Source organism: Triturus cristatus, chromosome 7 (genome assembly GCF_964204655.1).
Source record: "Triturus cristatus chromosome 7, aTriCri1.1, whole genome shotgun sequence".
Classification (NCBI taxonomy): domain Eukaryota; kingdom Metazoa; phylum Chordata; class Amphibia; order Caudata; family Salamandridae; genus Triturus; species Triturus cristatus.
In genome coordinates, this window is record NC_140590.1 from 1,279,607,390 (window position 1) to 1,279,622,454 (window position 15,065).

The 15,065-nt window shown below is 46.9% G+C and overlaps 1 protein-coding gene across 1 annotated transcript in view; it reads right to left on the reverse strand.

Annotated features, from left to right (window-relative positions):
* The window catches only part of TBX6 (T-box transcription factor 6), a 61,739-nt gene extending 47,375 nt beyond the window's left edge, over positions 1-14,364 (reverse strand). Inside the window, exon 1 of the mRNA XM_085618828.1 lies at positions 13,584-14,364. Coding sequence (XP_085474954.1) covers positions 13,584-13,695 — 112 coding nt within the window. The 5' untranslated portion in view covers positions 13,696-14,364. The remainder of the gene's footprint in view (positions 1-13,583) is intronic.
* Between the last annotated feature and the right edge of the window lie 701 nt (positions 14,365-15,065).

A 15,065-nucleotide genomic window follows, 5' to 3' on the forward strand; every position in this document is an offset into this window, starting at 1 on the left:
AAACTAAGGGGGCCCTACTAGAGGGCCCCTTGTTGCCTCAGGACCTGGGGATACATGCAGGGGGCCCCCTGTGTGCATGAACCCCAGTTCCTGCACAGCATGGACTACACAGTCCATGCCGTAGAGGAATTTGCTTTGGCGCTCCCTTGGCGCTGCAGTTCTAAGGCTCACATATGAGCCATAGAACTGCACCACCACGTGGACCGCCAAAGCACAGCCCGCCAGACCACGGGGAAACTCGTAACTTGGCCGGCATGTTGAGGTCGACTTTGGAGGTGTGGAAGCGGGATGCTGGCATGGCGTTATGCTCCCACACCGCCAATGTCGGAATGAGGCCCTAAGACCGCTCACAGTGGGCCGGGGCATGAAAAATGCTTACTCCCACTGCGAGCGGGCTTTCTATCGGTTTTCCTGCCAGCTTCAGACAGATTAAAAAATTGCTCCTGTCTGCTGCTCCTTTTGACAGGAGCAATACCAGGTCCCGTTAGAGCCAACGAGCCAGCTGGGGCCACGGGGGCACCCCCTGCAGCCCCCAACAAACATGCACTGGGCACCCTGGGTGGGCTACAGGGTACTCACCATTTAATGGCCGGGCCCTGGGGGATGGTGTTACCCAGAAGGGTGGACTGTTTGCCCCCCTCTCCCATCATAATATGGCCAGGCCCTGGGAGTTGGGCTCCTCCGAGCTGATATTGGCCCGGGTAGAGGCGCTGCACGGGCCCCACCCCAATTATTAATTAAATAGGCCCCAGGGGAAGAGGTCTCTGGGGCCAATATTATCCCGGGCAGTGGTCTTCATGCCCCTTCCCCATTTTTAATATGCAGTGGGTGCCCTGGGTGTGCTCCAGGGAATTCACCATTTACTGCGTGGGCTGGTGGGATGGGGTCCCCGGGACCAATAATGCATGCCCCCATTCATAATAAGGACGGGCCTTGGGAGATGGAGTCCCTAAGGATTTAATTGGCCCAGAGCCATGCTTGGCATGGAGCTGGCTGCATGCAGGGGATAGGATAAATGTATTATTCCCACTCCAGTCTGTGCAACAATAGGGAAAACTTGGGACTTCAGAGAGGTAGGATTTACTATTCCCACTCCAGTCTAAGCAACAGTAGGGAAAGTACCTCACTTCAATCACATTACATATTTGTATAACCCCATTAATTTAGAATAAATATAGAATTCTTAATACAAACATTATTAATTAGCCAAAACAAAAAAAAACAAATATATATACTGAGTTCAAATGTGGTGACCCGTCACCAGCGCGTCAGGTGATCAAGATCACTGTGGCGATCGAAACGCGTCTGGGGCGGACACTTGTCTGTACCACTTGGGTGAATACCGAATAAAATATGGAACTGTGAACCCGCGTCTCTAGAACTTCTTTGAAATACGTTGGTGGTCTGTACCTGTGGTGTTTCCCTCTTGGGGGTGGGTGTGTGGGTGTGGGTGTGCTTTTTTTTTATAGTTAGGATCTGGTATCCACAGGAAAAGCTCCATTTGATGAATCTTTACAAAATGTTCTGCAGTGAATCATGTTGCTCAGAGAAAGTTTTAGGGTGATTCATGAATCGCGGGCTAAGAAAAATGGGGCTAATAAAAAGGTGCATTTGCAATGTTAATTCCCATAGGATCTGTCAACATGCCTACCACCCGAACCACTGAACAGAGTTACACCAAATTTGGCAGAAAGGTACATTTTTTTACGCAGATCACGCTTTTAGTTATTCGGGGTGTGAATCTGTTAGTTAGTTTTGGGGACATTTAAGATGAAAAAGTTAGTGATATCTGTGTTTGAGAATATTTTGCAGCAACATCGCGATTATTTGCAACTGCATGAGCCGACAGGAATGCTGTGATTGGACGGCCGTAACCTAATTAGAAAGCTGCAGCCACCATTTTATGGATCGTGAAACTATTCTCAGGGCTGAAAATGTGTGTGAAAGGTGATATAAGGGATCAGGGTGGAGGTACTCTGATCCCATGTTTGACGGTGGTGTTAATGACAAAAGTTATGAGTCCAAAAATGATTTTTTTTTTGTTTGCGGAGATTCCGCAAGCATCTTCGCTGCACTCATTTAACTCTGCAACTATGTGACTGGGGGTGAATGCTTGCATTGTCCAGCATTCCATCCATCAATTGTTTCTTTTGCATATGTCGCCCTAAGTGGGAAGGGTATGCCCAGACGTGGGTCCCGTGCTCACTACACCACTGGATTCAAGCTAGCCTGGCTGATGAAGGGTGATGCCCTGAAACCGGTCCCAGGTTGCTTGTTTCCCATCCAGGGAGAACATGGCTTGGCAGTACGGGCTGGACTGTTCCCACAAGGAACAGGGTCAAGACTGATTTGCATATGGCTGGGTCTAAACTGGGGTTGTGTGGTGAGCAAAAGAATGATGGATTTAAGGCAGATCCTTGTGACTGGGGGGGAATGCTTGCATTGTCCAGCATTCCGTCCATCAATTGTTTCTTTTGCATATGTACTGCTTATGACCTCACATATTTCATCACTCATGACATGTTAAATGATATCACTGATGGCTTTACTGATAACACAGTCATACACAGCATAGTGTTATTGTGTGAGCACTTGTGGGTGTATAGTATTGAAATAACGCAGTTACTGCAGGCAAGTGTGGATGTGCATGGTGGAAGTATTATTATGCACCATTTAAAAATCATTCAAGTTTGAGGTAAAAGTGTTATCTATGTTAAATAAATAAATGGCTGAGCGCACCTGATATGGGTTGCAGGTGTGTTTTAAGGTAGGTTGTGGCTTCAAACCACAGCCTGTTCCAAAAAAAGTGTGTGAGAAAGGTCAAAGCATCTCTTGACAATAGATTATCCACCAGTGGTTATCTGGGAAAGTGCCCATTTTAAATATTTGCAGTACATTGCTAAAGGCAAATTCTATGTAGCAATGAGATTTAGAAGTGGAGATTTTTATTTCAAGACCTTCGCTGGAGATTTTGTGGCATTGCAGATTGTTGAATAATGTAGAATGTAGCGGTGTCTCACTTAGAGGTAGTTTATCTCACACTGGCGTTATAAACATGGCTCAGTGGTTGTATACCATTGTGCCCATTTCAGGAATGTGTGCAGTGTATTTTACCAAACTAAGGAGTGTTGTTGATAGGGCCTGGCAAAAGGTGTTTTTCAGTGGCAAATGCATACCTGTCAAGTTTGCCACAGCTGGAACGTTGAATTAGTCACAAAAAAGGTGAGGGGAGGAATGCTTGCAATAAGCCTAACCACTAGCAATTGCTTGGGTAGCATTCCAACCCATCGTTCTTTTGTCCATCATGCCACCTCAGTTTAGACCCAGCCATAAGCAAATCAGTCCTGACCCTGCTCCAATAGGAACAATCCAGCCGACTAGCAGGCCAGGTCCACCCTGAACCAGAACACAAGCAACCAAAGACAGTTTTCTCCCTGATTGGGGCTCTTCAGTCGAGTGTAGCTTGGTTCCATGGCATAGTGAGCACATTTTGTGTGTTGCATGTTGGTTTACTTCAAGTCCACAAACTCTATAGGACATTGTAAAAATGACGGGATGCTGTCATTTGTGATGTCATCAATTATGTCATTTGAGATGTCATCAGTGATGTTCTAAGTGAGCTGATAAGCAGTGCAATACCAGGGGCGCAAGTTATAATTAGGTCTGTAAACTATAACTGGTGACTAGCAGGGTTTTTTTGTTTTTAATATTAGTTTTTACATTATTTCAACATCTAAGTATGATGTGACTTTGAACTTTGTGTTGTTTCAATGAATTTCTGGAGATTTTATCTTTAAGGTAAGATCTTATTACCATGCCTTATTATGACCCAATCACCGTGGATTCCTAACCCACATTTCTTTTATTTTTACTCTTGGGCTACTGGTGCTCAAGCTTCACCTCCGTGGTAAGGCGGTAACATACAAGTTTCTCCTGGAGAAGCATGCATGGTAAAGAGGTAGATGCTTGAATGGCGATTCCCGCTGGAGGGCTGTGCTGAATACAGCAAAAATACTGCGGTACCTGGGGCACAAAACTTTTGTTTTCATTTTGGGCCCAGGGGGTGTCCCGCTGGTCTCCTCTCTCACACCTACAAGTTCCTGGACTTCAGGGTATCCCTACCCTGTCGCCTCATACAGTTTTTTTTATTTTCAGGACATTTGGACCTAATACCCTAGTCCTGTAATGGCCTATCCAGTTGTGGCTTGCAAATCAGATGCATAGGAAGGTGGTAGTGAAAGGGCTGATGGGGAAAAAGCTCCCCTTGGTCAAAGCACCCTATGTTTTTCATTTACAGTACTGTGGGACTCACGCAGAACTAACCGTCCAGATATGCCTACCTTTTAACTCCCCCATGAGGACCCCGGGCTATCTTTAAACTGCTGAACGGATTTACACCAAATAACTTGGAAAATCAATGTTTTGGAACATTCCCTTTTTTTTTGCCCCCTCCCCAGTCCCCCCTACATACTACCCAGAAAACTTCCAGGAAGGAGCAGAAGTGGGTGAACTTTTGGGGGGAAAGTTTTGTGGAAATTTGTCAAACTGCACCAAAATTATTAGCAAAACAAAAAACACTCTTCCTATGGAAAGTCTGACCTAACTGTAACTACACAGTGCCATTTTTTTATTGTACTATTCATACCCTCGCACTTGGTGTTGCATGATGTTACATCACTCATAGCATCACCTTTAACATCATCAATGACATCACTGAAGCTTTTTGGGGCTTGGGCAAAGCTTCTTTAGGCCAGACCTATAAATATGTGCTGAACTATAAAATCTTCGGCCAACGCTCATCAAAGTAACATGTACAAACAAATGGCATTTCGAGAAAGCTATTCCAAATATGAGTACTTCGTCAATAAATTATAAAGTTCTGATTAATTATTTTGTTCAATTCACTATTGAAAGTGCCAATTTATCTTTATACTTTGTATTACAAAGTGCCTTTGGCTATTGATTTTGCTGTAACTGTGATGGTTTTAAATGCCATCAATCAAGGTGTTGCTGGCATGCCTCTGAATTATCTTGAATAATTCCTGACATCATTCTCATTCCTCATGGATTTTTAGGTCTCGCCTGGCATAGGCTGCGCAGAGATGTGCAGTCTCGCTGGCGAGATTTAATGAGTTAGGGTAGATTTCTCTATAGGGCTTTAAGCCCGCCCCTCTTTTCAATTGGCTGGCGTCACCGTTTATGCTAAACGGTGGACAGCCATTGGAAAAGAGCGTCAAGTAACGAACAGTTTTCTCTTTTAGAGCCGTCCCAGTTGGACTGTCTCGGTTGCTTTACGTTTGTGGTAAAAGCTTTTCTTATCTTTATGGGGACATGTGTTTCAAACATATGGCCCCATAAAGACAAGAAAGCTTTGCGAAGGACGAAAGTGAAAGCCGACCGTGCCTTAGCAGCTCAGCCAGGCGTGGTGAGACTCCACCCCCTCTGCCATTGCCATTAACGCACACGCGCTGCACAGAAATGTGTACTAAAGAAAGGCAACCCCTGTCCCCCAATATCAAAGATGCAAACGGGACGGGTAAGAATCTGTTCTTTATTTCCTGGTTCCTGTTTAGTACATCTCAAAAACACCACGACGTAGGTAGGGTGCACTGACTACGATTTCTGTCCGACTCCGCAGTAAGTGTGGATTACTGAAGACGCTCTCGGGGAAGAGAAGTCCTGCTCATCTGCATTTAAATTTCTTTTGCCGTTATATTTTGTTCTGTCAAAAGATCTGAGTTCTACTTCCAGACACTTAACCAAAACGTGTGATCCTGGATTAATCACTTTATGTATTTCGGTTCTTGGTACATTTTTTGATCTATTTTTAGCTCAAATGGGCGACCACGGGTGGGGGTGAGAAGCGCACTTCGAAATGGGGGACCCGGGTACTTAACTGAGAGCCAGACAAGAAACGTATTATGTTCATGCTGGCGCTTAGATCTGAATTGTAATTAGCGAACAATAAATACATAATAACGGCAAACCAAGCAAGATAATATCGATGTATTGGCAGGCTCTTTCAAACTGCATACTTTGACCGCATTCCCTTGTAAAGAAGACAATAACAGTTCAACCCTATATAAAACGAGCTCTCGCCACATGTAAGACAAAAGGCGCATTAGAAGATGAATTCAAAAATAATATACATTCATAAATGCAAAATAAACAGGCACATAAAAGGGCAGTTAGTTACTCTTTCGTCGCCTGCTATTGTGTGATCAGTTTAACGCAATGATGGAGTTTCCCCTGTGCTTGAGAAGTTGTTTTTAACTCCCCTATGAGTTTTCCGAGACCGGTTTTTCCGCAGTGCGAGATATACATGTCCCAGAGCCTAGAGATGAACTGTCAAGCAGTTTGCAGTGGAGGAGGAAGGCGTAAACAAATAAACCCTCCTCGCTGCCACCCAGAAACAGTAATTTCCCTTAGCATGCCACGTCTAAGCCCCGATGTCTGCCTGCCGTCCTTGCCCCTAGATTAAACGTCTTTAACAATGTGTGGGCGCCCACACTTACAGGTATGACAAGTGTAGGTTAACCTTCAAGGCTTGTCCACCACTATCCATACTGAAGTTCACCTCCAGTCTTGCGGGCATGCCTATGAAACAGCACACCCTAGAACAACAGTGACCCTGTCACTGAGGTCACAGGACCCTTGAGAATTGCCAGCTCTAGGGCGGTGCAACCGGTGTGACCGCACCGGGTGCTGACTTTAGGTGGAGGCACCATGTTTGCAAGTATATTATGGTTTTAAAAGCGCTTACTGCCTTTTTCCTGGCCTCCAGCAATTTTCGGCAACAATAAAAATGCCATGATGGCTCTGGTGATTAATGTTCTTCCTAGAGAGAGATCTGAATTTTGTCTAGCGGAAGTTTTGACTCATGGAAAGGTAGCTCAGAGGGTTTATGTACCTGCTGCAAAGAACATGTACCATGCAGATCACAAAGTGCACATAATGTAAATAGGTCAGTGGGCTACTGCTTTTGTCAGAGAGATCCTTTTGTTACTTGCAGTTTATATGTTAAAATCCTAACATAGAACAGTGAGCTATTAACTGTCATCTAAGAGCTGCATACAAACTGCAAGGTATAAATCCGAGCGTTTTGTTTTTTCCCCCATTCTTTGATTATCCTAATGTTGCAAAAAGTGTTCTTTTGGACAGAAATCAATACTGATTATTAAAGAGAACCCCCCAACCATGGTATTATGTTTTAAAATCTGAGCTTGTGTTTCCCCACACCAATCACTATTAAACTATACGGCCTACTAGTATAGTTGACATGTGACTCCTACACATTGTAGTCCTTAGTCATATGTAACATTTTCTATACAGAGATTTACACACATATTGATTATCTCTGTGTAATGTGTGTGATGTAAAGTTCTCTGACACCCTACACTGGGATGAGAGGCACTGTAATTCAAATTAAATGCATCTGAGAGAGAGTGTGGTTATGGAGACTTGAGGGGCACTGTTAAAGGGTGGTAGTGAGGGAATCCATGGCAGAGGTGGTCATTGGGGGGGCAATAACAAACATTAATGCACAGGGCACCTCCAGTGCTAAGGCCGGCTCTGCCCTTGAGACCAGTCTGCCTCACCCATAGGTACCTCCATTGGCCTTGTTTCAGCAGTAGTAGCTGCAACTCACCAGGGATTGGCAATGCAGGATTTGCACTCACACCAAACTAAGTTCGCAAACTTCAAAATCTCGCTGCTTCATTCACAAGCACTTTTAACACGTGGTGCCTGCTGTGGGGCCACTGGAATTAATTATGCAGCAATGGAGGACAAAATTATGCTGCAGCATTGACTAAATTATGCATTAAAAAAAAGGCTGCAGCGAAATGCAATATATTTTCAGATATTTTATTATTTTGATATGTGTAAACGCTAACAGTCTTTGGAAAGATTTTGCCTTATTAGTACCAGTGTAACATACAAATGCAGCAGTGAGAAAGGTGATCAGTCAACCTTTGCAATAGGCCATCCACTCTGCAGCAAAACAAGTCACATTTTTTATTAACTTTTGATGCGTTCGAGCTATAAACAATTTATTAGTTTAAATGGTCAGATCATGCAGCAGATCTTGCATTATGAGGCAAATATAGCAGAGCCATAATTATATAGAAAACATTAGCAAACTAGGATATTTTGCCATTCATGTTTGAACAGCTGTTGTGGAAAAAGGGAGAAGTGCTGATGGCAGAAACTCCATGGCTCGGAGACAAATGGCTTGTGCTTCCACATTTTATCCTATTTGGGACATTCTGTGATTAGAAGCATAACCCACTTTGTGCCGATCCTTGGGTTATTCCCGCCCTCTGATTCTCCGCCTACAGTTCCCCTACTTTTTCCCCCCACTTCGACCACTGGGGCCATTCCTTTCTTCCATCAATCCATCCAACGTTGGACCCATCTACCCTTTGACCCACCCATCCGTCCATATAAGTATCCTTTCACCCTTCCACCCATCCTTTCATGCACCCATGCATCCTTTCACTCATCCACCTTTTCACCCATCCTTTCACCCATCCACACATCCTTTAAAAACATTAACCCTTCCACCCACCCATGCATCATTTCACTCATCCACAAATCCTTTCACCAAACCACCTTTTCACCCACTGACACATTCTTTCACCATCCACATTTCCATCCATCCTTTCACCCATCCACCTTTCACTCTTCACCTGCCCTTTCACCTACTCGCACATCCTTTCACCCATCCACCCTTTCATCCCTTCACCCATCCTTTCACCCAACCATGCATCCTTTAAGCCATCCACCCCTTCCCCCATTCATCCTTTTAACCTTCCACCCTTTTCCCCTTTTATACAGACACGTGGTTCACAATGCCCTTGCAACACAGTTACCTAGGTGAAAGGTCAACAAAAAGGTTAAAGAACATTGTGTTCCTTTTAGCCACATCTCAAAACCTACCACACTTACTGACAACGCCCCCGCTGCACTCAGGACCACAGTTCCCACATTTTTTATGCATCAAAACAGTTGGTTAATTAGCACCTGTGCAGTGCTCAATCTACCATTAGCGTGGCATCACAGCGCAGGGATGTAGTGAAACCCCGCTTTAGCAGCTACAGTGGGGTGCGGTTCTTTATGGGTCTCTTGTATCTGTAACATAATTAATGCTGGCATACAGGGTCAATAGAAGAACAGCAGGAGCAAGGATAAACAAAGTCTGGGTGAATAGAACGGGGTAGGAAAGAAGGAACATCAGAAGGAAGGGGGAAGAGAAGAAAGTGTGGATAAAAAAAGTGGGTGAAAGGATGAGTGAATGGTAGCTGAATGGACAGGTGAAAGGATGGCAAAGTAAAGGGACGGGTGGATAGTGGATGGACAAGTGAAAGGATGGCAGAGTAAATGGATTGAAAGATGCATGGGCGTCTTAGTGAATGAATGGATGGGTTGCAGATTGGATGGAATGATGGATGGCAGAGTGAATGGATCAATGGATGGCAGAGTTGATAGATGATGGCAGGGTGGATGGATGAAGGATGGATGGACAAGTGGATGACAGAGTAGATGGATGCATGGCAGAGTGGATGAATGGATGGTTGGACAGCAGAGTGGATGGATAAATGGCAGATTGGATGGGTGTTGGAATGGATGGATGGAAGAGTTGATGGATGGATGGCAGAGTGACTGGATAGATGGCAGAATAGATAGAAGGATGGCATAGTGGGTGAATGGATGGATAATAGAGTGGGTGGATTGATGGATGAATGGCAGAGTGGATGGTAGAGTACATGACTGGATGGATGGAAGAGAGGATGAATCTATGAACGGCAGAGTGGATAGATGGATGGATGAAGGATGGATAGCAGAGAGGATTGATGGATGGTAGAGTGGATGAATGGTTGGAAGTCTGAGTTGATGGATCACATAACATGTGTATTTGTAAAGCGCACATTCACCCCCTGACGGGGCATATTGGCGCTGAATAACAGATCTTTATTGTTACCCAACTCAATGGTACTCATTTTATCGACCTCAGATGGATTAAAGGCTGAGTGGACCTGCCCGGATTTGAAATTGTGACCATGAGGTCGAACACAGGCCCCTGCAGTGGATGCATTAGTCCACTGAGCCACCAGACCTGGCTTGGTGGATGTATGGCAGTGGCCGGATGGATGGCAGAGTGGATGGCTAGATGGCAGAGTGGATGGATAGATGGAAGGGTGGATGGCTGGCAGAGTGTAGGGATGGGGGGATTGCAGAGTGGATGGATGGCTGAGTTGATGGATGGAGGGCAATGTGGATGGATGGCTGAGTGGATGATGGATGGATGGATGGCAAATTGTGCAGATGGATGGATGGAATGGGGACAGACTGAATGATGAAAGTATGGATAACAGAATATAAAGATGAAATTGTGGATATCAGTAGGTGCCTGAAAGGGTGAAAGAATGAATAGATAGATGCATGGATGGAAGAGACAGAAGGAAGCTGTTCTAGGGAGGGTTCGCTCATTTGCTCCGCTTGCTTGGTGTCATCAGCGCTTTAGTTCAAAGTGGGGGCTATGTACATGTTTTGGCTACTTCCTTGTCAAAGCGCCTATTGGTAGTTCTAGATATGATTTTTCCAACATTTCCGTCTAAGATCGGAATAATGTAGTTAAAGTAGTAGTGCGGCCATCAGGTTCCTACTGGGTGTAACCCCCTGAAGGTGAGACACGTGCTAATCACAGTAAAAAAAATCTCAGGACATTAATTCTTCAAGGAAAATAAGAGCTGAGTACCACGGGTTGCAATCTCGGTACCTATAAAGCGCGTGCGGTGACTCACTTGGCTATTTCACTAAACTATAATGAGCTCGAGAACTGCAGGTTACGTGTAGATGTCAGCAGTGAGTGCATTGACCCGCTCTGCTATGTCGGTGAGATTCACACAATTGACCTGCAGGTTGCACACTGGCCCTGCCGTATATGAATGCGGATGTAATCTGGCCCCCAGATTATATCGCGACTTTCGCTACAATGTCTGGTTAGATACAATAAAAAAAAAAACCGGCGCAACCACGTAATGTGACGAATCGGAAATGTAACGCGCGAGCATATTGTCAGCTTTGATAATATATAAGTATAGAATGAGCGCTATATTTTGGAGGCGGGTGGAAGGGGGGGGGGGGGTATGAAGCCTGAACGTGAGATCGCTTTATCGCTTTTTAGTGCTTGAGAAGTCAGCCGTGCGTGAGAAGCAGCACGAGAGAGCCTCGAGCCTGGTCCCGACTCTGCTCTCCCATTGCACCTCAAACCCGAGGGACTCAGCTCTGCCCTTGTACCCCAGTCCTGATAGAGCCACCTCTGGGCGCACCTCAGCCCTTCACCTGTGCCCTGACCAAGCTCCGTGCTAACTCAGTCTGGGCTCTTTCATTGCACCCTTGAGTGGGTGTCAATATGACAGGCCAGATGACGCAGCGTGTCAAGGGCCCCAAAAGTACGTCACTGTGACGCGGCACTGTGGAGGAGGTGAGCGATTCAGAGGAGGTCTGTCTGTGTGTACACGTAGCGCTGGGACGCTCAAGGGCAGCCATGCGCTTTAGAAATTCTTTTTCAATTCATTTCAGTGGGGCCTCGACCTCTTTTATTATCTGCCCCCCCCCCCCTGCACGTGACTGCAGCAACAACCACCATAACCGTGCTAGGGGGGAAGCTTGCCTACACCCCTCGTCTCGTACATGTTGGAACCCACCCAAATCCCAACATCACACATGATTCAGACTCGGCTCTGAGTCTTTCATTGCACCTCCACCAAGGTTCAGTCAGCTCCATCAGCGCCACTCAACTCTGCAGTTCAGTCCTCATCCACGCATGGCTCGCCCACTGCAGTCCAGCCTCCCTCCTGCCACCTTAGTCTTGAGCCAGACTCCGCTCTACCAATGCGCCCCCAATCCCACCTCAGCGCCCTGAGTACATGCACACTGACTCTGGTGCAGCTCTGCAGGGCACCCCAAACCCCTTCCAACTTGACGGTTCCAGTGTATAACAACAATTTGTATTCTGACTCGGCTCTGCCCGTGCATTTCAACCCTGCCCCTTGCTTTGCAACTGTACTTCGCTGTCACTGTCCCATTCCTGTCCTTAAAACCAATGTAACCTTACTAACAGGGCGCTTAGCACATAACCTTCCCAAAGTATCCAGTGCCCGGGTTCCAGGTGCATAAATGGCGCTCTAATTTGGCAATAAAGCAATATGTCGGCGCTTATAAAACACTGACGTTAGGTCAAGGTGCATAGAGTAAGTTAAGTATACATTGTTTCGCTCCTCACGCGCCGGTGGGATGGATGGCAAACATAGTCGCTATACGCCCATCGCGTTCGCAGCTTTCGTTTCCTCCGTGGTCGGTAAATCGAAATACTATACATTGTGTCATAGTAAAATGGTATTTATAATGCTTAGAAACGGCGTGTTTGTTAAAAAGCGCTAGTTATGTAAAAAGCCTTAGACTGCTTCGCCATGTCACCTCACCCCTGCTAGCGGCCCCCCCGCTGTTCTAGTACACATTGTGCTCACAGTGGGCGGTGGCCCCAGACTGTCCCTCCCCAACGCTGCAGTGTCTCACACTCACCCTCTAACCAAACCATTTGCTGGAGCAGCCTTAATTTGAAGGGGGGGATAGAGTTGCTGCCCGTGTGATAATTAAGGGCTGCCCCCAATTTGCTGCAGACTAAAGTTTTAATTCAGGGTAAACCAGAGTGCAAACTGACTTCAGACTTGTTATCTTCAAAAACAAACACAGGCCGTGTCAGTGTCTCCACTTTACTGATGTGAATAATATAGCTTAATTTAAGGTAAAAACTCTGCTCTATTTGCTTTTACATAAGTAATAAGGACGGAGCGAAACCTCTTTAATGCTTTTTTTTTAAAGAAGTTATTGATGCTCTGTGATGTTCTTGTCAGGTCTACATGTAAAATGATTAATAAACCATTCGTCTCGAGTACATTTATCCATTCATGTTCTTAATTGTTTCCTAGTGCAAACATCGTTCTGAAATATCCACTGGGGAAACAATTTGTCCCGCCTGCCATCACACATGAAGCAAAATAGTGCAACATTGAATTTGCCTGCACTATTACCGAGTGCACCCTTGCTGGGCCACTGCACGGGACTCTACCGAACATCCGACCCCAAATTTAGCACCAGCGGCGGTGTGTCAGTGCCCTGCGCCATGGTGGAATGTCTCATGTGCCCTCGGGTGCCGAAAAGGGGCCCCTTGATTACTGATGCTCGATTGATAAGAATACCCCCCCCCCCCCCCCCCACCACCACCACATCCTCGCCCTGGGTACTAGCAGCGTGTGCCACAATGCATGGCCATGTCCCCTGTGCCACATCTCTGCTCCGATTTCAACGCGGTGCACCCTACTCTGGACAGGGCCCCTTGGTATGGGGGGGGGGGCTTCTCCAGCTCACTAGATATATCCTTTAAGGGATATAATTGGAAACGGGTCGGTGCATGTTGTTCTTGGGGAGGTGCCCTCGTGGCCTAGAGCAGTGGCACTGTGCTTGGATACCCCCCTGTTTTTGTTTCCCTTTTCCGTCCCAGAATCCACATCACTTACCTGGATAACGAAAGGCCTCGTGGTGCCCAGCGGCATAGGCCGATGCCATGGTGTGAGGGGTCCTGATGCCATATGAGGGTCCATAGTGCGAGAAGACATCCGGGTGGTACATGACAGCTCTCTCTGATGTCGTGAGAGGGTCCGGGTTTCAAGGGGCCACACACTGCTGCTGCTTAGCGCCCGATGGGGCCGCGGGCACGGGCAGCTTTTTCACTACAGAGGATTCTGAAAGGGCCAGCACCCTGTTGCCCCAGAATCCCCGCGCTCCACCACGGGTGAGGTAGCCGCCGTTCCAGAAGATTCTATTTAATAATGACCGAGGGCCCAGGCTGCTGCGTCAGGGAACCATGACGTCAGTGGGTCAGAGACACACTGTTGCTTCTGATAAAATCCAGTTTATTGAAATCAGAGGGCCAGTGAAGATTGCGTGTACAGGGTCCAATGGCAGAGAGCTGATCCTAAGGGTCCTCTGCGAGGGTCAGAGGGCACAGGCCGCTGCTCCAGGGGCTGCTGGTTTGATGATGGCTGAGGGCCAATGGAAGGCGGCTAAATTCACAGGCCGCTGGTGCACCCAGAGAGCCTGGGCCAGATTAGGGCACTGGCTGCTGCTTTCGGGGACCCCTCGGTGGACCCGAGAGTACGGACTTCTGTTTCCGAGGGCACAGTCTGCTACTCCCGGGGCTCCTGGAAGCTGAGGGCACCGACAGCCACTTGGAGATCCCGGTTTGGACAAGGAGGACGTACTCTCCAGATGTTCCGGTGTGGCGAGGGGCCTGGTTGCTCTTGCCGAGGGCTACAATGGGGGACTGGTGACCTGGGTCTTATTTATAACCCCCCTCGCTCGCTCTGACGCAGACCCCCCGAGTGTTCACACCTGGGCAGACAGGGGAGGGGCCAGGGTGCTTTTAACACATTACTACTGAATTAACCCTCATTGAAGTCCGATTTACGGCTGCAGAGGTGCCCGGTGATGGTTGGGTTCAGGGGATAGGCTGGGAGAAAGGGAAGGCAGCAGAAAGGAAAGTGAGGAGAGAAAGAGGGGGCGAAGAAGGCTGGTTACGAGGAAGAAGGAAGGAAGGAGATATGAGTGGCGTTGGGAGGGGAGAGATAGCGAAATGGGGTGACACAGAGAAGTGGGAGCGAAGACGGGTAAAGAGACAAAAGAGAAAGACAGGCCTAATTGCATGATTGCTTTGTTTCTCCAAACTCGTTGAAGCGCTTTGACGCCCTTCCTCTGAGTAGGGTCGCGTCATATCAAGAACGAAATAAATTCAAAAATCCTTAGGAGGAAAGGAGGAGGGAGTAAAGAAAGAAAAGCCCCTTGGGAGGCTGTGTGAAAAAGTGAAACAAAGACGAGAGAGAGGGAGCCCATGAAAAAGAACCGGTGGATGAGAGAGCGGTGGGACAGGGCACGAGGTAGAGCGAGAGAGTCGGAAGAAAGAGGAGAGAGCAGAGAAAGATTATTGAAGACGGCGGAGTGGG